This window comes from Ptiloglossa arizonensis, chromosome 1, assembly GCF_051014685.1.
Source record: "Ptiloglossa arizonensis isolate GNS036 chromosome 1, iyPtiAriz1_principal, whole genome shotgun sequence".
Lineage (NCBI taxonomy): Eukaryota > Metazoa > Arthropoda > Insecta > Hymenoptera > Colletidae > Ptiloglossa > Ptiloglossa arizonensis.
Genome location: NC_135048.1, coordinates 31,104,029 through 31,125,830, shown reverse-complemented (window position 1 = coordinate 31,125,830; position 21,802 = coordinate 31,104,029). Strand labels below are relative to the sequence as shown.

Sequence of the window (21,802 nt, the reverse complement as noted above, 5' to 3'; positions counted from 1 at the left end):
TACGGTCGTTGTTTCTTAATACCTTCATTTTTTTTTCCATTCCAACCCAAACATTACGAGCAATTTAACAATCGTTTCGGGGCAACCTAGCCAAGTAACTGGGTCGAACGCGATTCAGATATTTGTGGCTAATGGCGGGTGACTTATCTCACTTGGATTATCTTCCGCTCGTACACGGAAACGCAGCTGAAGAGACAATCGATAAGTCCGAGAATACAAGATCGTACGTCGCTAAAATCGTCGAACGTAATTTCACCGCCCTTTCGGTTCTCTGTTATTCCGGATTACGGGGCGCCGAAACGAAAACGCGGAGGGCGAGTCCCGTGTATGGGGATGTCGGTGAAAAAGTTCTTCAATGGGACCTGAATCGTTTCAGGGGACCAGCGTTGTTACAAAAAGTCGCTGGAACCCGATTTTAAAGAGTGGAGAAAGCTATATCACCACACTATTTTCCCCCGCTCTTTAAAACCGAGTTTCAGTTTTGCAATGGGACCTAAATTGTTTCAGGGGACCAACGTTGTCAGAAAAAGTTGTTGAAACTCGATTTTGAAGAGTGGGAGTAAGCTATGTCAACACTCTATCTTCCCCCATTTTTTAAAGCCAAATTCCAATTTTGCAATGGGACCTAAGCTATTTCTGGGGACCAACGTTGTCAAAGAAAGTAGTTGAAACTCGATTTTGAAGAGTGAGGAAGAAACTACGTGACCATTCTATCTTCCCTCATTTTTTAAAGCCAAATTTCAATTTTGCAATGGGACCTAAGCTATTTCAGGGGACCAACGTTGTCAAAGAAAGTCGCTGGAACCCAATTTTAAAGAGTGGAGAAAGCTATATCACCACACTATTTTCCCCCGCTCTTTAAAACCGAATTTCAATTTTGCAATGGGACCTAAATTGTTTCAGGGGACCAACGTTGTCAAAGGAAGTCGTTGAAACACGGTTTTGAAGAGTGGGAAAGAAGCTACGTGACCATTCTATCTTTCCTCATTTTTTAAAGCCAAATTTCAATTTTTCAATGGGACCTAAGCTATTTCAGGGGACCAACGTTGTCAAAGGAAGTCGTTGAAACTCGGTTTTGAAGAGTGGGAAAGAAGCTACGTGACCATTCTATCTTTCCTCATTTTTTAAAGCCAAATTTCAATATTTCAATGGGACCTAAGCTATTTCAGGGGACCAACGTTATCAAAGAAAGTCGTTGAAACTCGATTTCGAAAAGTGAGAGTAAGCTACGTCACCACTCTATCTTCTTACATTTTTTAAAGTCAAATTTCATTTTTGCAATGGGACCTAAGTTCTTTCAGGGGACCAACATTGTCAAAGAAAGTAGTTGAAACTCGTTTTTGAAGAGTGGGGTGCAAGCTACGTCACCGTACTGTCTTTCTCCACTTTTCAAAACAAAGTTTCAACAATTTTTTCTGGGGACGATCGTAACGCGAATTGTTTATTCGATGGTCGTAAAATCGTGGCGCGGACAACCTGGTCGTAAGACGATTAACCAAAGCTACGGGCGATCGCAAACGGTGATAGGCGGACGAGAAAAAAATAAAAAGTAAAAGTTTTCGGAAAGTAACGTAGCTGCTGGAACAAAAAAGGGGGCCCAGCGACGTCAAGTCTGGAAGCTGACGACGTCTGGCGCCTACGACACCTGTCCCCTGCGACTTGGCTTCGCATTTATTGAATTACTTTAGACCTGTGTGTACCTGTCTCATGGAAGGGTACCGGCGAATTCGACCGAAGGTGTCTGCTATTACCGAAAGGCGACGTTACAGTCTGATGCTCACGGATAATGCCATGAGCACGAATGCGCGTCGAACGGAAATTCGGCAAATGGAAATGGCAACAGGTTAAACATCATTGTCGAAACTAACGCTCGACGAACAATCGGGCTTCCACGAACACCCAATTGGGAACAAACGGTCGCTCGTCTAACGTACGTTTTCCGAAACTTCTCTATCTATTCAATGGTGCGCCATGGCTTCTCGCCAGGTGGACATATAAACCGTAATGAACGTGGACGGTCGAATTTTTCAGATCGATCCTTTACAGGTTGGCGACAAAGGAACAGTCTTGCGTCACGAGTACATCTTTTCTCTCGAGTGTGTTATGTATAAAATTGGAACTATTCGATGAACGCACTTACGAAGATTTTAGGCGAATTTTTCCGAATAATTTACTCCAATCATATACTAGTTATCGGTAATTCCCTGACCTTTTACATTTCGAGTCTCCTGTTTGGAATAAAAAAATCAACACTTTGCGAAAGAATACGCTTTTACGAAGACATTACACGAATTTCTTGGAGCGCCCTATTCGAACAGTACACGATTTCATTATTCATCGTAATTCACGACCATGATCGCGGCATCTTTAAATAATCAGAAACGAGAGCCACGAATTATTATTTTACACGCGTACGATCCTGTTCCACGTCCTGTTCTCCAATTTCTTTATTCAAGGAAGCTGTCTATTAATAAAACTCGAGAATACATCGAGAACGAAACAACGATCCAAATGTGGTAGGTGATAAGCAAAGAGAATGCAAAGGTAGAATTAAAAAAAAAAAAAAAACCACACTCGAATCTGTCCTCCCTCGGAAATTAAATAAGACTCGTCGGTACACCGCGAAAGTAAAAAACCTGTCCTGCCCAATCAGGATTAGATCGATCATAATAGGATGAGGTTTCACGGTGAATTGAGATCGGCACAGTTTTAAAAAGCCACCCACCCTCTTTAACGCACCCCTTCCGACGGTGGACAAGGTGAGGGGAGCCATATTGTATTGGATTAAATTAAACGGGGGCCCGGCGTCCCGATACCGCGCATTATATGCACAAAACTTGTGTGCCAAGTGAATCGTGTTCTAGGGAGACTCGAGAAGGGGGGTCCAAGCAACCCCCCGTCTCTGATCGTGCGTAGAAGGGGGGCCTGTTTCGCGTTATTTCGTCATGTGACCCGTGTCACCTGCATCGCCGCGTGATTCTCTTTTTCCAACAATTACCGGGGACACTTGGGCGAAACGTTTCCTCTTTACCGTGATTCGATTACTCTTCACCCATTATGCACCAGTATTTGGAGAACTTAGTAATTGATAACCATCAATTAAAATTGATTAGAAATAATTCACCGGTACTAAAATTTACTCGAATATCTTACACGATTACTCTTTACTCATTATGCACCGGTATTTGGAGAACTTAGTAATTGATAACGATCGATTAAAAATAATTCACCGGTACTAAAATTTACTCGAATATTTTACACGATTACTCTTGACCCATTATGCACCAGTATTTGGAGAACTTAGTAATTGAAAACGATCAATTACAATTGATTAAAAATAATTCACCGGTACTAGAATTTACTCGAATATCGCGATTACGAAAGTTTAAACAAGAACACTGTGGATCTTTCGTATATTTTTTCTTAATGCATTAAAAATAAAAAATAATAATCGTTCTCCCACAATTACAATTGCGCAAAATTTTCTCCTTTTCCGAGCAATCTAGATATTTAAGGTACAAGATCGTTCTACCGATTTACAGCCAAAGTTTACTCTATCTCTCTTTTCTCGCTCTCCTCGAAACGAACAAGGATCCAGTGATCCAGGAGATCGATAATCGAGATACGAATCGATCGAACCCTATGGTAATTCTCGACACGTTTAATCGTGATGTTTGAAAAATTGGACATGTTTGGGTAAGCGAGACATCGATGAACAGAAATTCCACGACTCTGAACGATAAAATGGAGAATTTACGTACTCGTATTCCACGTGTTTGGCGGTGGTAACTCGTAGAATGAATTGACTCTTAAAATCAAGTAAACAGTAGCTAATGGTTAAATACGAGCCGAAGACAGGGGCGGCGTATGGTTCCTCTGCGATCGCGTTGCGGGGTATTCGGGCGGCACGTGTCGTGTTACAGAGCACTCGGGAGACACGGACAATATGTCGGCGGCACGTGACCGAGGCAACTGAATTTTGACTGCAACTAACGGAGACATGCCTCTGGATACGTATGTTCGATGTTGATTAAATCCTTCCTCCCTTGGAATTTATCGCGTCGGTCAAGGTCGAGGAATAACGAAAATTAAGAAAATCACACCTCTCGCGCCTCCGTTTTTATTTACAATTCAACGTGTGTGAATAGTTCAACCCTTAGGTGTGCGTTACAAAAATTAATACCTTTTTTACACCGCTCTTTGAATTTCCCTGATGATCAAAACTCTCGAAAAATTCGTTTCTTTCGACGTTAGCTTTGTATAATAATATGGGGTGTCTCGTACCCCGTGAAAAGCGTACCAAAATTATGGTTAGCTTTCAACGATCGTCGGGATCGTTGGAAATTTTGGAAATATCGGTAATTAATTTTAGCGCGATGCAACGTTAGTTTTATGTAATAATATGGGGTCGTGCACTGTGAGAGGTTTTGCGTAGGAAAATGTATGCGTACTAAACAAATTATGGTTAGTTATGAATCCATCGAGATTGTTGGAAATTTTTTAAGGACCGGAAAATTAGTAATTAATTTTAACGCGATAAAAAATAAGGTAACGAGAGCTAAAAACCAGCCGAAACGTCGATGGTGTTGAAATTATAATTAAGCGTTGAATTTTCGGTAGGGGTTGCTCGAGTTTAATTTAACCGTTGAATTTCTTTTGCAACGTTGCAAACAATTTATTAAATATCGGTTCTGACCACTAGCATATAACCAGTGTTTGCGACGACTCTCGGCGAATATTAATAATACATGAGCCAGTGTCTCGTTGGAAAAGCTATTAGGGACAGACTTTTGACACTTGCAGAACCGAGACGAATCACCTTTATGGTCACCTCCCCGCATCGGCGACCATAACTCAGGCTTCGCCCCGTAGTCATCCAGCGTGGTCGCGTTGCACAGAATCTCGTAAAAGGGGGGACAAACAATAAGATTTGTTACGTCTCTGCGCGAGGAAGGGGTCCGCGTTTTCGTCGTTCAAAATAGAAGACTCTGCGCCTCTGTTTGAGCACTCAAATTTATGCACGGACACTGGTCTCGTAATGATCGAATAATATACAAGCCTCGATGCGAACTTGGTTTCGAATACTCTTTCCATTAGATTTTACTCGTAGAATTCTACGAAAGAATTACTCTTCTTCTGACTCCTACACTTTGACGGCCGTTGTCACTCATTCGTGACTTCGTCGTCCAATAGAAGACTCTAGGTTTCTATTTGAGCACTCAAATTTATGCACAGACACTAATCTCGTAATCGAATAATATACAAGCTTCGATGCCAACTTGATTTCGAATACTCTTTCCATTAGATTTTACTCGTAGAATTCTACGAAAGAATTACTCTTCTTCTTACTTCTACACTTTGACGGCCGTTGTCACGCACACGTGACTTTGCCGTCCAAAATAAAAGACTCTGTGCCCCTATTTAAGCACTCAAATTTATGCACGAAGACTGGTCTCGTATTGATCGAATAATGTACAAGCCTCGAAGTGAACTTGGTTTCGAATACTCTTTCCATTAGATTTTACTCGTAGAATTCTACGAAAGAGTTACTCTTCCTCTGACTCCTACACTTTGACGGCCGTTGTCACGCATACGTGACTTCGTCGTCCAAAATAGAAGATTCTGTGCCCCTATTTAAGCACTCAAACTTATGCATGAAGACTCGTCTCGTAATGCTCGAATAATATATTAGATTGTTCAGAAAGTCATTTCGTGTTTTTTGGTGAATATGAAACACGATTTTCTTAGAATGTATAAACGTTTTATTAAATTACATATTCTCCATTTTGGAAAACGAAATCACTTTCCGAACAAACCAATACAAGCCTCAAAGCGAACTTGGTTTCGAATACTCTTTCCATTAGATTTCGTATTACTCGTAGAATTCTACGAAAGAATTACTCTTCTTCTGACTCCTACACTTTGACAGCCGTTGTCACGCATACGTGACTTTGTCGACCTTGTACACATGTTTTTACACTTTCGGTGTGTGTCGTTGTGTCGCTCGACCGATTAACTTTCTATAGAGCTTTTACTTCTACTGTCGAGGTTCTTTATGTTATTTTCACTATACTATAATAAATATGCCTAGCCAGTATCATTATTGGACATTGCGAAACGCGGTATTCCTATTGTAATACAATTAAAAAATGTTCGAATATTAGTCAAAGTTGTGTACAACGCACTATAAAAACTCAAATTTTTCCAAAACTTACATTTTCTCGAGCTTCCAACTTAAATTTACTACGAGAATATTACAGTTCAGAAAGTACCTTAAAAAAAAAATTTGAATACTTCGACTATTGTACGAATTATATTCATTTATTTTTAACAAAACGTGGAAGTAACTAACAATAATATTATTGTTCTTAGCATCCCCGACTACCTTATTTTGTTTCCACAAACATCGATCTGCCCAGAAAGCTACCTCGAGTTCTAATTCTAAAACATGGTTAATTGTGAACAATCATCGGGATAGTTAGGAATTTTCAAAGGATCAATTCGACGATTAATTTCACCCATTGAAAAATAAACAGAGCTAAATGAAAACTGAAACAACGACATAAGAACACGTTATTGAAATTATATTTGCAAGTTTCCGCCAGTGGTTGTTCCCAATTACAAAATATTTTCTAACGAAAGCTTTCGAGAATGTTACGTTTACTGTCGCGTGAAATTATTATTGTTTCCAATTCGATTGAAAGACGAAGGTACGCGTTTCTCGGCGCAGCCGCGGACCATGGAATTGTTTTCCAAAAGAAAAGTAACGAGCAGTACGCGTACAAGCCGAAGAGGGGGTGGTCGGGGGAGGGGTGGTGTTCTAGCAGGCTTATTTTGAGCATCGGCGGTGTAGGGGCTGCACGGCGATAATACGTAGATGATAATCGCGATATTAATATCGCATTGGGAAGCGCGCACATGCGTGCAAGAGCCCATTGGTCACGGCGGAACACTTGCTCGCTTGCTGGCTCGCGGTTCTCTGAATGCACCCTGATTTTAGAAAGAGACGACCAGAGGGTGCCACCCCAAAACAGCGATGCGGGCAAAATTCGAAATTTACCCGCCCGCGCTGCGGTGAGAGATGGAAATGTTTATTTATTTTCGACGACAAGCCGCGACCGAAACACTGTCGCTTTGTCCTTTCATTTTTCTTTTTTTATCACGATAACCTCTGCTGTAGGTATACAAATTTTTTTTTTTTTATAAAATGAAACGCAAACTTTAATTTGCAATTGTAAATTGCGACGTCTTTCCCACGTAGAATGTCTTGACCGATATTCCAGAAGTTTTTCGAAAATGGAATAAGAAAATTGACCGATAGATGAGAAAAGGTAATCGAAACTGTCAATATATCGATGATTGAAAATAAATGTAAGTATTAATTTTTTCACCGAAAGTCATCGTCGAAAAACGATATTACTTATGGGATGATTTAATGCTTGATTTATTCATCGCTATTATTATTCACAAAGAGGAGATATTTTACTATTAGAATATTACTGACGTTTAGAATTTTGAAAATATCGTGAATTAAATGATAACACCGAATCTTTTCTCTAAATAAAGTGGCTGATAAACGATGGTAGCAATTACTCCGATTAAAATATCTCAAGCTGCAAATTCTTTCGAAGAAACGTACAATTCGGTTTGAGAAAATGAAAGAAGGAAATTAACCTATTCAGGTCGTTTCACCTGCCTGAGAAATTAATAATATCCAACCCCTTTGAAATTCAATTTTTATCCAAAATATTTTTCCACTGTGGATAATAGTGACCATAAAGACACTCTATATAATCGTGCACTTAAACGTACTACATATTAAATTGTTCGAAAAGTGATTTCGTTTTCCAAAATGGAGAATATACAATTTAACGAAATGATCATGCACCCTTAAAAAATCCTGTTTCATTTTCACCAAAAAAAAAGAAACAAAACGACTTTCCGAACAATTCAATACATAATATATTCGCATGATCAATTTCTATTTAAATTACAATTATAATTACTAACGGTGTCTTTGCCTACAATATTATCAAAATAGAAAACTAACGATACTCGTAAATGAATTTACCCTTTCCCCGTTCAACTCCGCAGATACGTAATAAGTTGCTCGATAAGTTTTTCTTTCGTTCGATAAGAAATGAAGCCATTAGTTTCATCGTTACATTTTTCTAAAGATGATACACCACCGTTTAATAAACATATGTAAAGTCTCGCACAGATCTGTCGTTCGTATATAATCGGATTATTCTAAAAGTCGTTTCGTTCTCCAAAAATGGAGAATATACAACTAAATAAAATATTCATACACTCTGAAAAAATCGTGTTTCATTTTCACCGAAAGAAAAAAACGAAACGACTAACGAACCAATATTTTACATTGGAGAACACCCAGATACTCTCGGGAGATTCTTCTCGGTAGCTGGAGAAAACGAATCGGTCGAAAAGAGCGTCGAGCGATCGATTCGCGTTTCTCTCGAATTCGCTGTAAATATCCGAGGGAAGCTACGCGGCTGGTAAATTACGAAGAATAAATTTCCAGGAGGCTTCCGGGCTAGTGTTTGCCGCCGACGAAGCGTGCGAGGGGCTTGGAACACTTGCCGTAGCTTGGTTTCGGGTAGGAGAATGGTGAAACACTCGTGCTTGAATTTCGAGGGACCAGAGAGAGGGGTTGGTACGGGGGATGGTGCAGCTTGTGAACACTCGTGTCATTCCCTGGTCCGGCACCATTCGCCCTGGGATGAATCACGTCACCCGTGCAGGAGATCCACCAAGATGGAACCATGCCCTTCTTCTGGTTTTCCTTCGGGGTGCCGAGTACCTTGTAATCTCGCTAATTCAATTAACTCGTTGGAATTCGCGTAGCTCCAATTTTTCGCTATTCGTTTTTCGTTCGATGGAACAACACGAGATAACGTGACACGAAAAATGTTAAATTTACTTGGATAAATAGAAACAACCCTCGTATAACGTTGTCTTGAAATATTCAATTTTGCCTAGGTTACGCGCAACGTAATTTACGTCTTCTTTGTAATTTTAATACGTAATCTCGTACGTTTACTACGTATCTACCATCGTTTGTTTCAAGTGTATTTATTTGTATGTTGACTCGAATTGTTCGAAGTAGATAAAAATTGAATCCTTACTTTTTGCGTGAATATTGTTTATACTATGTAGAGAAAAAAAACATTTGCCAAATGTGTCTAAAAAAGACACTTAAGATAATGTTCTTTTCATTTGGAAACTCGTCTCGTTTATTGTGTTTCGGGTAATGTGATTCGTGTTAGGTGATGTTCGCAGTTAGGGCTCGTGTTAGGGAACATTTAGTGTTGTACGGGTTAAAATTGAGCGTAGAATGTCTCCTCGTGGAGAATTTTTGTCGATAAAGTTCGAAAGGCGACGCAAATGCGTCAACCGAGTATCGTTAAGCAGGAATACCCAGTCGCGGCAAATCGAGCTCGATCTCTACCGGGAACTAAATTGCAACAACGCTAAAAGTCTTTTAACCAGAACTAGGATAAGGATCGACGTATTAACCTCGAACGACGTAAGCGGTCGGTACTAGCAATTAGCACGAAATACCCGCAGCTGCGTAATTGCGTGCAGTTCGGGGCGAAGATTAAGAGGCTCATTAGGCTCGCAAGAACGTTCGATAGTTTCCTCTGTTGCGGGACTCGAAACGTCCGAGATTTCGGTTAGACGACGGTTCGTTGAAACGAACGAACACGCTCGAACTTGTCCTGTTTCGCGACACCTACACCCCAATCCGGAAGTATTGGGAATATTGAATGTCACTTTGTCGAAGGATTCGTTAAAATATTCCCTCGGGTGGTATTATACACGGTAGGAGAAGTAACTATCGCACGTGAACCTATTGGAACGAAATATCAAGGGCTAATGTCTACCATTAGGGTAGGAGAAAAATTGAAATTGTTTTTTTTTATGTAAAATCATAGTTCGAATCTTTGAAAATAGTGTGGAAACTTTCACGTTGAGAAAGTTGTATAATGGACAAAAATTCAACGCGATGACTCAGTACAGTGAGAAATGTATTTTTCTCGAGACAATTTTCACCCCTTCTTTTGGGAAAAATACATAATTTTTTAATACTTATGTACGGGAGTCTAGAAACTCAAAATATGTTCATGGTACTGGGTAAAAGAAACCAAGTGAGAAATTTTATTTTTCTTGAAACGATTTTTACTTCTTTCTTGGGAAAAATAGAAAATATTCTAATATTTATGGACAGAAGTGTAGGTACGCAAAATACGTCCATGCCACCGAGTAAAAAATACCAAGTGAGAAATGTATTTTTCTCGAAACAGTTTTCACCCCTTTTTTGCCAAAAATATAAAATGTTCTAATACTTATATACAAGAGTCTAGAACCTCAATATAGTAATAAGAAACCAATAAATAAAGAAACTAATTGAAAGATATATTTTTCTCGAAACGATTTTTACCTCTTTCTTGTGAAAAATACAAAATATTCTAATATTTATGGACAAAAGTGTAGATACGCAAAATACGTCCATGCCACCGAATAAAAGAAACTACGTGAGAAATATATTTTTTTCGAAACAATTTTCACCCCATTTTTTGCAAAAAATACAAAATGTTTTAATACTTATGTACGAGAGTCTATAAACTCAAAATATCAGGTTGTGCGGAAAGTCATCTCGTTTTCCAAAAATGGAGAATATATAATTTAATAAAATGTTTATACACTCTGAAAAAATCGTGTTTTATTTTCGTCAAAAAAAACGAAATGATTTTCCGAACAACCCGATAGTAATAAGAAACTAATTGAAAGATATATTTTTCTCGAAACGATTATCACACCTTTTTAAAAGAAAATACAAAATCTCCGGATACTTACGGACGTGGGTGTGAGTACTCGAAACACAGTTGTGCCACCGAGTAGAAAAAACTCGGAGAGAGAATCGTTTTGCGAGATTCGTTCGTCGACCAGGATGAAACGAAAAATCAGGCGTCCCGTAGACTGCCGGGGGATGGTATCTAGATCTACGGACGATTAGGCAAATCCAGGCGGTATCGGTCGATCGTGATCTACGCACGCGCGCGAGAAGAATGAGCCACTTAATTTCCTAATCAACCGTTGATTCAGATGCACCTTTCGGTCCGGGTCCCTCGTCCTCGACGGGACGCGCACACTGGATTGCAGCTGAGCCAAACAATGTCCTTTCACATGAGGCTTTTATAGCCCTATCGAACGTATCCAGTCGGCCACGGCTCCTGGTGACGACTCTCCACGACCTGCGTGTCACTCCCGCCTCGCGGAATACGCGAAACGAGGTGAAACATCGTATTTCGATTCCTCGAGGATCTCAACGACCTTGACGCACGTGATGTCGCCTCGTCACGTGACGCGGTTTAGTAATCGACTCTTTGCGAAAAAAATCCCCTCCCACGTAGGTAGTACTTCCAAACGAGGTCGAAAGTAGGGTAATTTTATTTGATTTTTTTTCAATTCGGAAAATTCGTAATATCTCGTTAACACCAATGTCTCGAGATACTCCATTTTGGCTTAGAGCGATACAACAACCCGACCATTAAATGTCGCTTAACTATCCTTAACCAGAAATGGACAAAATTCCAGTTGAAAAATCTAGATAAGGAATTTCAAAAGAGAGATAAAATATTCAATGCGTTATTTGTGCGAGAAATATCGCGGTTCGAATTATTGGGTTGATCGGAAAGTCATTTCGTTTTTCAAAATGAAGAGTGTACAATTTAATAAAATGTTTATACACTCTAAAAAAATCGTGTTTTATTTTCACCAAAAGAAACGAAATGACTTTCCGAACAACCTAATATATCGTACGAAACTTATTTGAATCACTATTGCGAACAAATCGTCGTGTAGAGTTTGTACTCGTTGTTCGTTATTTGAATAAAATTGCTCCGAAGCATGAATAGGTACAACATCCAGGGAGTGCAGGAATGTGAAATTGAGTAAAAATAAAAAAGAAGAATGGATGCAGGGTTTTGTGTGCGAAATATGAATACACAGTGAATGAACTATTGTTACATCTATGACTAGTCCAAGTCATATTTAATACTCAGAATCGATATTCACCTAAGATGCTGTGATTTTCGTTCCAGGTTAGATCATAAGAAGAGATAATCTTATCATCTACTCGGTCTTTTTAATTTTCTATATAACATCCCCGTTTCGAATTATCCACATGGTGACAAAATCGTCACTTTACCTCATTATTTAATCGGACCAAAGTTTCCAATATTCTTTACTTCCGAGAGTAATATAAAAATTAATTTTCCCTCGACTAATTGTACAATCTTATTCGTTCCCATTCTCTATCATAATTTTGTTACTCTTTTTACAGGAACTGATACTTCAAATATAATATACAGTCATCCCGAGCTAAAAATGGCTCTGCCCTAATTTTGTTATTCTTTTTACACAAATTAATACTCCAAATACACCACGTTTCCTCCGCATATGATATACAACCATCTCGAACTAAAAAAGTATAATTCTAACCTCAAACGCGTAAGAAAATTCAAACTTTCGAAGGTCGATATTCTTCATGCGATAAACGAGATCAAGAAGAGTAATCTTGGCGAGTTTACAATGATACCAAAAGACAAATAAAATCGTCACTCTACATCATTATTTAATTTAAAATTTCCGATATTCTTTACTTCCAAGAGTAATATAAAAATTAATTTTCCCTCGACGAATTGTGCAATCTTATTCGTTCCCATTCTCTATCATAATTTTGTTACTCTTTTTACAGGAACTGATACTCCAAATATAATATACAGTCATCCCGAGCTAAAAATGGCTCTGCCATAATTTTGTTATTCTTTTTAGACAAATTGACACTCTATGATAGTGTCTCACCGTATATAATATACAGCCATGTCGAGCTAAAAAAGTATAATTCTAACCTCAAACGCGTAAGAAAGTTCAAACTTTCGAAGGTCGATATTCTTCATGCGATAAACGAGATCAAGAAGAGTAATCTTGGCGAGTTTACAATGATACCAAAAGACAAATAAAATCGTCACTCTACATCATTATTTAATTTAAAATTTCCGATATTCTTTACTTCCAAGAGTAATATAAAAATTAATTTTCCCTCGACGAATTGTGCAATCTTATTCGTTCCTATTCTCTATCATAATTTTGTTACTCTTTTTAGAGGAACTGACACTCCAAATATAATATATAGTCATCCTGAGCAAAAAATGGCCCTGCCATAATTTTGACAGTGTACAGTGGTACCAGAAGATGGCCAAGAGGTGGAAATACTCCGTACAATACAAAAAATTAAAAAGAGTGATCTTGGGGAGTGGTACAATGGTACCAGAACATGGCCAAGAGGTAAAGATACTCTGTACAATACGCAAAATCAAAAAGAGTGATCTTGGGGAATGTACAGTGGTACCAGAAAATGGCCAAAAGGTGAAAATACTCCGTACGATACAAAAAATTAAAAAGAGTGATCTTGGGGAGTGGTACAATGGTACCAGAACATGGCCAAGAGGTAAAGATACTCTGTACAATACGCAAAATCAAAAAGAGTGATCTTGGGGAATGTACAGTGGTACCAGAAAATGGCCAAAAGGTGAAAATACTCCGTACGATACAAAAAATCAAGAAGAGTGATCTTGGGGAGTGTACAATGGTACCAGAAGATGGGCAAGGAGTAAAGATACTCCGTACAATACGCAAAATCAAAAAAAGTGATCTTGGGGAGTGTACAATGGTACCAGAAGATATACAAAATGTGGAATCGATGTGTCGCTTATTAAACGAATATACTGTTCATCGAAGTGTATCCAAGCACAGCTAAACGTTCACCGCGGCGCAAAGTACCTGTTATCTTACGTTAATCCTCTCACGCTCCCGTGATCATGAACGATGCGCGACTCGGTGGTACCTAGCCAACTACCAAATGAGTCAGACAATCCGGCGCCAGTGAACGACTTTCAATGGGGGGCAAGAAAACCACGGCGAACGGGACCTTGGCCCGTTGGATTCATCCCCTTTGCCGGACATGCTCGACCCAGTCACGCATCCGCGACTCCACCCTCGTGCTACCTGCAGCTACAAGTTCCATTAGCGGTACGACTCGTGAAACTCGTCCCATTGTCTTTTGGCGTCTTCAGATCGAAACCGTATCGCGTTACGATCGGAGGAGGTACGGGGTAGTAAAATAATTCACGCGCTACGAGTTTCCGGACGAGCGATTTTTAACTGCACAAACGTTCCAGGGAAATCGACAAAGTGCCCTCCGAGCCACGAAAATCGCCATGGATGGTCGAGCAAGAGTCATTGTAGTTAAACTACCGTCCGAGTTTCGCCCTTGAACGATGCTGAACCTGGTGAACGCGTTCCAAGGTGCGCGGTTAATGCGTTTCTTTAAAGAGGGAACAATAAGGGACCTGGTGGGGACCTCGAACGCTATAAAAATACAAGGATCTCTATCAGGTTATAACATTTTTCATTTCGTTTCAAAAATGAACTAATTACATTTTCGCAAGAACTTCGCTCCTCCTGAGACCTGATTCTCAGGTCATGGTGTTCCTCCCTTGGGTCATTCGTCCATGTTTATTTGGAATATAGTATCGAGCATCGAACACCAGGACAACAACATCAATGGCGTCATATATTCTTCATTCAACAGAGGATGTTTCAATGTTATAACCTTTTTCAACCTCTGATCGTTTTTAAACCCGAGTGATTTAAAACAACCTCCGTTGAATCGAGAGTACACGACGCCATTGATATTGTCCTGGTGTTCGTTGCTCGATACTAAATTCCGAATAAACGTGGAAGGATGACCCAACGGAGGAATACGATGACCTGAGAATCAGGTGTCAGGAAGAGTGAAGTTCTTGCGAAAATGTACGTTTCATTTTTTAAACGAACGAAATGTAAACATTGCTAGTGGATAGTCAACGTTCGAGATTGGTCTCGCGTCTAAAAGAGTTTCGTAACGATTTTTGGAAAGAAGTTCTTTTCTTTTTTTTTTAAGGAAAGATATTTGTGATTTCTTGATAAAGTACCTTCGATCGAGATACTTTTCTGAAACTCGTTTCGCGATCTCGTCGTTACGCGAAATACGCTTGGATCCCTGGGATTGTAACGCAGGTAATGACGAAGATGGTTCGTTGGTACCGGATGCAACAACGTTGGATCTCGGTACCGATTATGTCTCTCAGATCCGGGGAGCATACGTATCTTCACAATTTACTCGGCACAAAAAGCAAACAAGAAGGATATTACACATGGAAGGTAGATTATTTGATAAATCCGTCAGAGGCTTTCAGCCGAGTGCGACGAAAGACCAATCGCGCGCCAACGAATGGGAGTAGGGCGGGCCAACGAACGAGGAACGACTCAATAGAACAATTCCGGCGTAAGAATCGGCCGTTCGATTGGTCCGTGGCTTTCACTTTGAAAAAAAATTATCGAAATCACGGTTCACGGTATCGAACTCTAAAAGTTGTACACGGATCGAGTACAAATTGATAGCTTTACGCGTAACAGTGAACGCGATAAAATGTTAAATTACATACAAAGAAAAGAATGTTTTTTTTTGCATAGTTTGCAATAGATCGAGTTCAAATTGATATCTTTACGCGTAGCAGTGAACGCCATAAAATATTAAATTAAATACAAAGAAAAGAATGTTTTTTTTTTGCATAGTTCGCAATAGATCGAATTCAAAGCTCGTATAGCTTTACGTGTAACAGTGAACGCGATAAAATGTTAAATTAAATATAAAAAAAGGAATGTTTTTTTTTTTTTTTGCATAGTTCGCTACACGACTTCTCTTTTTTGGGGGGAAAGGGGGTACAAGAAACGTTTCGATCTAATACGTAAATTTTTCGTCCCCCGATGTGATCCTAAAATACTAACGAAAAGCACCCCGAAATTTATAATTGAAAATTAGTTTTCAATCGGTTGCATAGATGCACCTTGCACTCGGAATTACACCGTGTTCGCCGCAACCCCCTCCCAGTCTACCACAAGACCCCCACCCACGTGATTGGCAACGCATCAGGATTCGAGAATCGTAAGAACGAAGGGCCGAGTTACCCCCTGTCCGACTCTTTAAATACAATTACGCGTATACTCGCTGCGGAGGAGACGGGGGTCCAACTGGGTGGAGGGGAGCGAGCAACCATCCCCCCGGTAGTCAATTCGGGGCACGAGCCCTCCGGATATATTTAAGCCACGTGCGGTATACAGGTCGTACTCAGTTGACACCTTGGCATCGCGTCACGATCATCGGGAGATCTTGGTGCTGACGAGTTCATCGTCAACGAAGAGCTTCACCTGGATTGACGAACATTAAACGATCACCGTGAACGTCGCGAGACATCGGTGTGAACTGCGTTCTAGTTCGTTACTCGTTGGAGTTGACGGTTCAGTGTCTTCGATAAAGAAACCACGGATGATCGATCGTGATCATTGGTATGATCGCGAGGACCTGAGATCAGCCTAGTCTAGAAAATATTGGATAACCGAAGGACCAGTTCGAATGGAAGCGACGAACGCTCTTATGTTCCCTCCCATAGTTACCGAAAACGCATTGATGATGAGCATCGAGGCCCTCGAGAGGACGTCTCTGTCCCAAGGACGATTGGATCGACCTATCGTCAGAGCTGCCGGTGTCCTTGGTAGAGACTCCTCGACGGAGGTGATCGACGTCAACAGACTGTCCCAGAAGAGCACGTCGGTCATCCAATACGTGAGTACAAAGATTCTTATACACTCGTGTTCGATCGATTAACCGTGTGCAAGGTTACGAAAACCAACGAAATTTTCTCGTTCGATCGTAGGTGGAAGTTGCGGAAACGGAAGGTCGCCTCTACTGCGTGGACGGTCTCGTGAGCACCCCGTGCTGGATGAAGATCGTCACGTTCGCGAAGGACTGTCAAAGCTGCAACGTTCTGTTGATGACCACCGATAAGGGAGTGATACTGAAGACCATCAGAAGCATAACGCCGGGCGAACCTCTGTTGATGTGGTTCACCGAAAATATCCTGGCCATGCTGAACATGCCGTTTCTGACGCCATCCAACATTCAAGGTAGGGCAACATTCAAGAATCTGCAGAAAGAAAAGATCTTGTAAAATGTACACTGAACGTATCCCCAGACTAAAAACAAACTCTGAAACGATTACAGGTCAGAATCGCTACATCTGCCACATGTGCAACAACCTGTTCGAGTATCCAAACCCTCTGAAGATCCACCTGGCTTTGAAGTGCAATCGACTAGACAGCAATCACCTCTGGTCCTTGTTGGCGAAAGAGTTCAGTCTGTCGCCGAGATCCAGCTTGTCCCTGAGCCTGTTCCCTCAATCGACCTTCAGATTCGAGCTTACCAGATCGCCCCAGACTTCACCCAACAGGATATCCCCGATCTTGGTGGAGACGATGGACTCCAACGTTTCCATCACGACCAACAACTCACCGAGCTCCTCGAATCAACCCTCTCCATCTTCGTCCAACGAACCATCACCCAATTCCTCGTCCACTCAGATATCGCCCAACTCGTCGACCCAGGTGTCTCCGGTGCGCAAGGGTTTAGGCTACCGACACTCTGCCTTCAAACCGTACATGAACCAGACCAACGTTTTCGCGAGTGTCTGCCCACCAACCAGGGACGAGACGGTCTTAACGTCCTACAACGTTCAGACGACCGCAGCACCCATCAGCACCGATGTCCACGCTGCTCAGATGGAGACCATAGTCAGCAATCTTGGGAAGTCGAAGCAAGGACACCTGTGCATTTACTGCGGGAAAGTCTACTCCAGAAAGTACGGACTGAAGATCCACATCAGGTAAGCTCCATCGCCTTTGCACTCGGCTCGTCTTCCACCTGATACAGATAACACGTGAATAGAATTTTTCCCCAAAAATGTTAACCGAATGATCGGAGAAGAAATTCTCGATCATTCGGAGATCATTCACGTTCGTAGAAACTCCTCAGAATTCGATCTCGAGTACAAACACATTTCGTTACCAAATGTTGGCACAATTTACAATATTTGTACAATATTGTATTAGGTTGTTCGGAGAGTCGTTTCGTTTTCCAAAATGGAGAGTAGGTAATTTGATAAAATGTTTGTACACTCTAGAAAAATTGTGTTTCATTTTTACCAAAAAAGAAAAAAACGAAATGACTTTTCGAAGAACCCAATAATTAATCGTGATCCTTGTCGAGTGAAAAAATTAGAATTGGAAATGTACGCGACGCTGTGAATTTGTAAGCAAATTGTCGAATAAGGAAAAAGAAAAAAATGGTTCCAAACTTATAATTTACATTTTTTATTTTGTTTCCTTGCTCGAAGACGATCGCAAATAATTCGTTCGAAACTTCGTCGAATTATATTCTATATGAGTAAAGAAATTTTGTTTACTCTTATAAACGTGCAAATGTGTTTGCGATCGATATTTCTGATAATTGTTATACAAATGATTGAATAAATGTTATTTTTCTGTGCAGGACACACACCGGCTACAAACCACTGAAATGCAAATATTGTTTACGGCCGTTCGGTGATCCGAGCAATTTGAACAAACACGTGCGTCTGCACGCTGATGGGGAAACACCGTACAGATGCGACCTCTGTGGAAAGGTGTTGGTCAGAAGGAGAGACCTCGAGAGGCACATCAGATCGAGACATCAGGAGAACGTGGAGCAAGCTTCGGACACGTCGTCGGATGGAATCGATGTCTGATGGAAGGAGAAGAAAAAAAAATATATTAGGTGCTATTGCGAAGTGATCGAAAGTTTAGTTCCATACGCTCATTATGCCGCGTGTCTACGTGCGACGTAGAACACGCTCGAAGCACTTGAAAATTGCCGCGTTTCAAAGGACATGCGCACCAACACGCGTTTCGAGTGTGTTCCGCGCAGCGTGTCGAACGCGCGAGAACGTTAAACATACCTGTCTTCGACATCGAAGGCAGTGTTTGTCGGCGAACGAAGTGATCCATAAAAGCGAACATTGTTCATATTGTAAATTTACATCGGGATTAAGCTAATAGACGAGATAGTTTTTCTATGAAATACGTTTTTGTGATCGAAACCCGAATTATTTTTCTAAGGTTCAAAGAGAGGCTGTAAATATCTAATTAGGTTATGTGTAACTTCGGCAGAAACGATGATCAGATGATGAAAAACTTTTGATACGCAGCATGGAACTTTTTGCTCGAGATGTTAGTTCGAAGTCTTTTTCTTTCACTATCTTTACGAGTCGCGAATGCAAAGACAGAATACGAGAAAAAAATTACAGCTGAGCTGTGCTGATCATCGGCCGACTAACGTTGTAATACAAAATTGTAACTAAAATTTTAACCTGTACGCTTCCAAATCTTAGGATTAAAATCATTGTTATCTTAGTGCGTAGTCAAGATATTAAAATAAAATTGTTATTCTATATTCATTGATATTGATTTTCTTCGTCGTTGAATTAACCACACCTAATTTCCATTCATATTTAACGCGATGCCTTTAACCTTCACTTCGAACGATAAGCAAAAAACGATCTTGTTTGCAAAATTATTTCCAATATGGAGTTGTCGATTCGAAATAGCGAACTCGTTCAATACTGTTAAAATGAATAGAACTGTATACACTAAACGACTCACATTTGCGATTCTCTACTATAATCTGGAAACCTTGTCTACAATAACCAAACAAAATTTGCGACACATTCGCTCAAACGAATTCAATTATTTATTTCATTTACAAACACTCAAAATCGCGCACTTTCATTCATATCGAACAATTCAAAATGTTTTTAGAGGGCGCTACTACAGAAGTATTGCAACGACATCTATGATACAGAGACCGAATAAACTTGTCAGACTTGTAACTTCCTTATCTACTAATGAGACTGCGTTGTACTGATTCATTTTGATTTTTAAAATATCTGTGATTATGGTTTTTAAGTTTAATTGCATTTCATTTTGCAAATCAAGTAGAAATACATATCCAACAAGAAGTCTAATTCAAATTTGAGGTAGATTATTTAACCAATAATTAAAAGTGCATATTCGCGCTTGCGCTAGAGTAGTCTAACAACCACGCCATCGAGTGAGTAAAGCAGACACTTTTTTGTCGTCTGCAAGACAAGTAGGTTCTTACTCCTTGCGTTTGACTTCGTCCGGTCTCTTTGCAATAACTGATCATCTCTACTTATATTTACGATATCTGCTATAACTAAATCGCAGTACAAAATATAGTTGATTAAACGCACGGTAAGTTCGTTGAACTTATAGTTAAAAAGAATAAATAATCTATGCCCACCCACATATTTAATTCACTTAACATGCAAGATTATCAAAAATGGGTTATGCACGTATGACGATCTTGTGATGTAATCGGTTCTGCCTATTATTTGGATTTAAACTTTGTGTCATAACAGTTCTCATCAAATTTCATAAACAGTATTTTTGTTGTAGTATTTTAAAATGGCTACTCTCGCTCGTAACTTACGCCCTTATTTGAGATATTTACGCCATCAGATAAGAACGTACGCTGATGCTAGCGATCAAATGAAGTTTACCTTTGCTGGAGCTAATCAGGTATAAATAAATATATATAACTATTTAAAACAAGTGTTCTTTCAAATTTAAGTTTATAAATTTTTAATGACATAATTGTAGGTATTTTATGATCAAGCTGTTATTAAACAAGTGGACGTACCAACATTTTCTGGTTCTTTTGGTATTTTACCAAAACATGTTCCCACATTGGCTGTGCTGAAACCTGGTGTAGTCACAGTATATGAAGAAAGTGGAGAAGCCAAAAAAGTGTTCGTTTCTTCTGGAACAGTTACCATAAACGAAGATAACAGTGTACAGGTATAGTTTTAACGTGTAGCATTATGAAAAGAAGAAACAAAAAAATATTGAATATTTCTTTAATTTTTGTTAATATGTTAACCAAAACACTTGTAAACATTGCAGATTCTAGCAGAAGAAGCACATTCTTTAGAAAATCTTGATAATTCAGCAGCTAGGGACCTTCTTAGCAAAGCTCAGCAAGAACTTTCTTCTGCGTCATCTGAACAAGACAAAGCTGCAGCAGCTATTGCTGTTGAAGTAGCAGAAGCTTTAGTACAAGCATCACCATAAGCATTGCACGAAACATAATATAAATGTAAAATCATTATTCTGTTACTCGATCTTAGGGCATATGTTCACCACATTTCTGTCATGGTACTGTATAAAAGCGCAGTAACAATAAAAAGATATTACTAAGTTATGTACACATTGACTTTATCACAGAAAAAAAATAACAATACATAACTTCATATTATAATTTATTAAATGTTAGTCAAATTTTACTTAATGATAACACAATAAAATTTCTTGTCTAAAAACTATTTAGGTACATTGATTTTGTTGCATTTAACAAGTACTTATAACAGCCATAAAGAATTTCACACTAAAATTATAAAACTTGTTTCATTCTATTGTCCTAGTTTATTTTTTTTAATATTTTGAAGATTTGAGTACTTTTGATAGCAAGCAAGAGCATAGAAGAATAACTTAATGTTAAACATTACTATAGAATATTACTTAATGATTTTTGTCACAATCTGAAGTGAAATATCTTTAAACATCTTTCTAAGTATTGTGCATTAGAAAACAATTACTAAACAATAAATATTTTATTTCAACTACTATCTAAAGTATTTAGTACATTAAACATAATCGATGGTTTCTTTAAATAAATACCATATGAATTAATGAACATCATTCCTTCATAAAAATGTATGATATG

At 39.4% G+C, this 21,802-nt stretch overlaps 2 protein-coding genes across 3 annotated transcripts; both read left to right on the top strand.

The window, feature by feature from the left end:
* Positions 1-15,147: 15,147 nt before the first annotated feature.
* Positions 15,148-18,950, top strand: Prdm13 (PR/SET domain 13). The gene is made up of 8 exons (XM_076312869.1): positions 15,148-15,412; positions 15,950-16,162; positions 16,260-16,310; positions 16,530-16,750; positions 16,842-17,091; positions 17,189-17,846; positions 18,512-18,740; positions 18,846-18,950. The coding sequence occupies exons 1-8, from the start codon at positions 15,148-15,150 to the stop codon at positions 18,948-18,950; spliced, it is 1,992 nt and encodes a 663-aa protein (XP_076168984.1).
* Positions 18,951-20,116: 1,166 nt separating this feature from the next.
* On the top strand, positions 20,117-21,401 carry Atpsyndelta (ATP synthase, delta subunit). Of its 2 annotated transcripts, none has more exons than XM_076307704.1 (4): positions 20,117-20,271; positions 20,476-20,598; positions 20,680-20,877; positions 20,983-21,401. In XM_076307704.1, exons 2-4 carry the CDS (start codon positions 20,485-20,487, stop codon positions 21,148-21,150), a joined length of 480 nt encoding a protein of 159 aa, XP_076163819.1. In that variant the 5' UTR covers positions 20,117-20,271; positions 20,476-20,484; the 3' UTR covers positions 21,151-21,401. The 2 variants fall into 2 exon arrangements, with proteins under 2 accessions (XP_076163819.1, XP_076163828.1); XM_076307713.1 differs by having other exon boundaries at positions 20,124-20,271; positions 20,462-20,598.
* Positions 21,402-21,802: the final 401 nt, after the last annotated feature.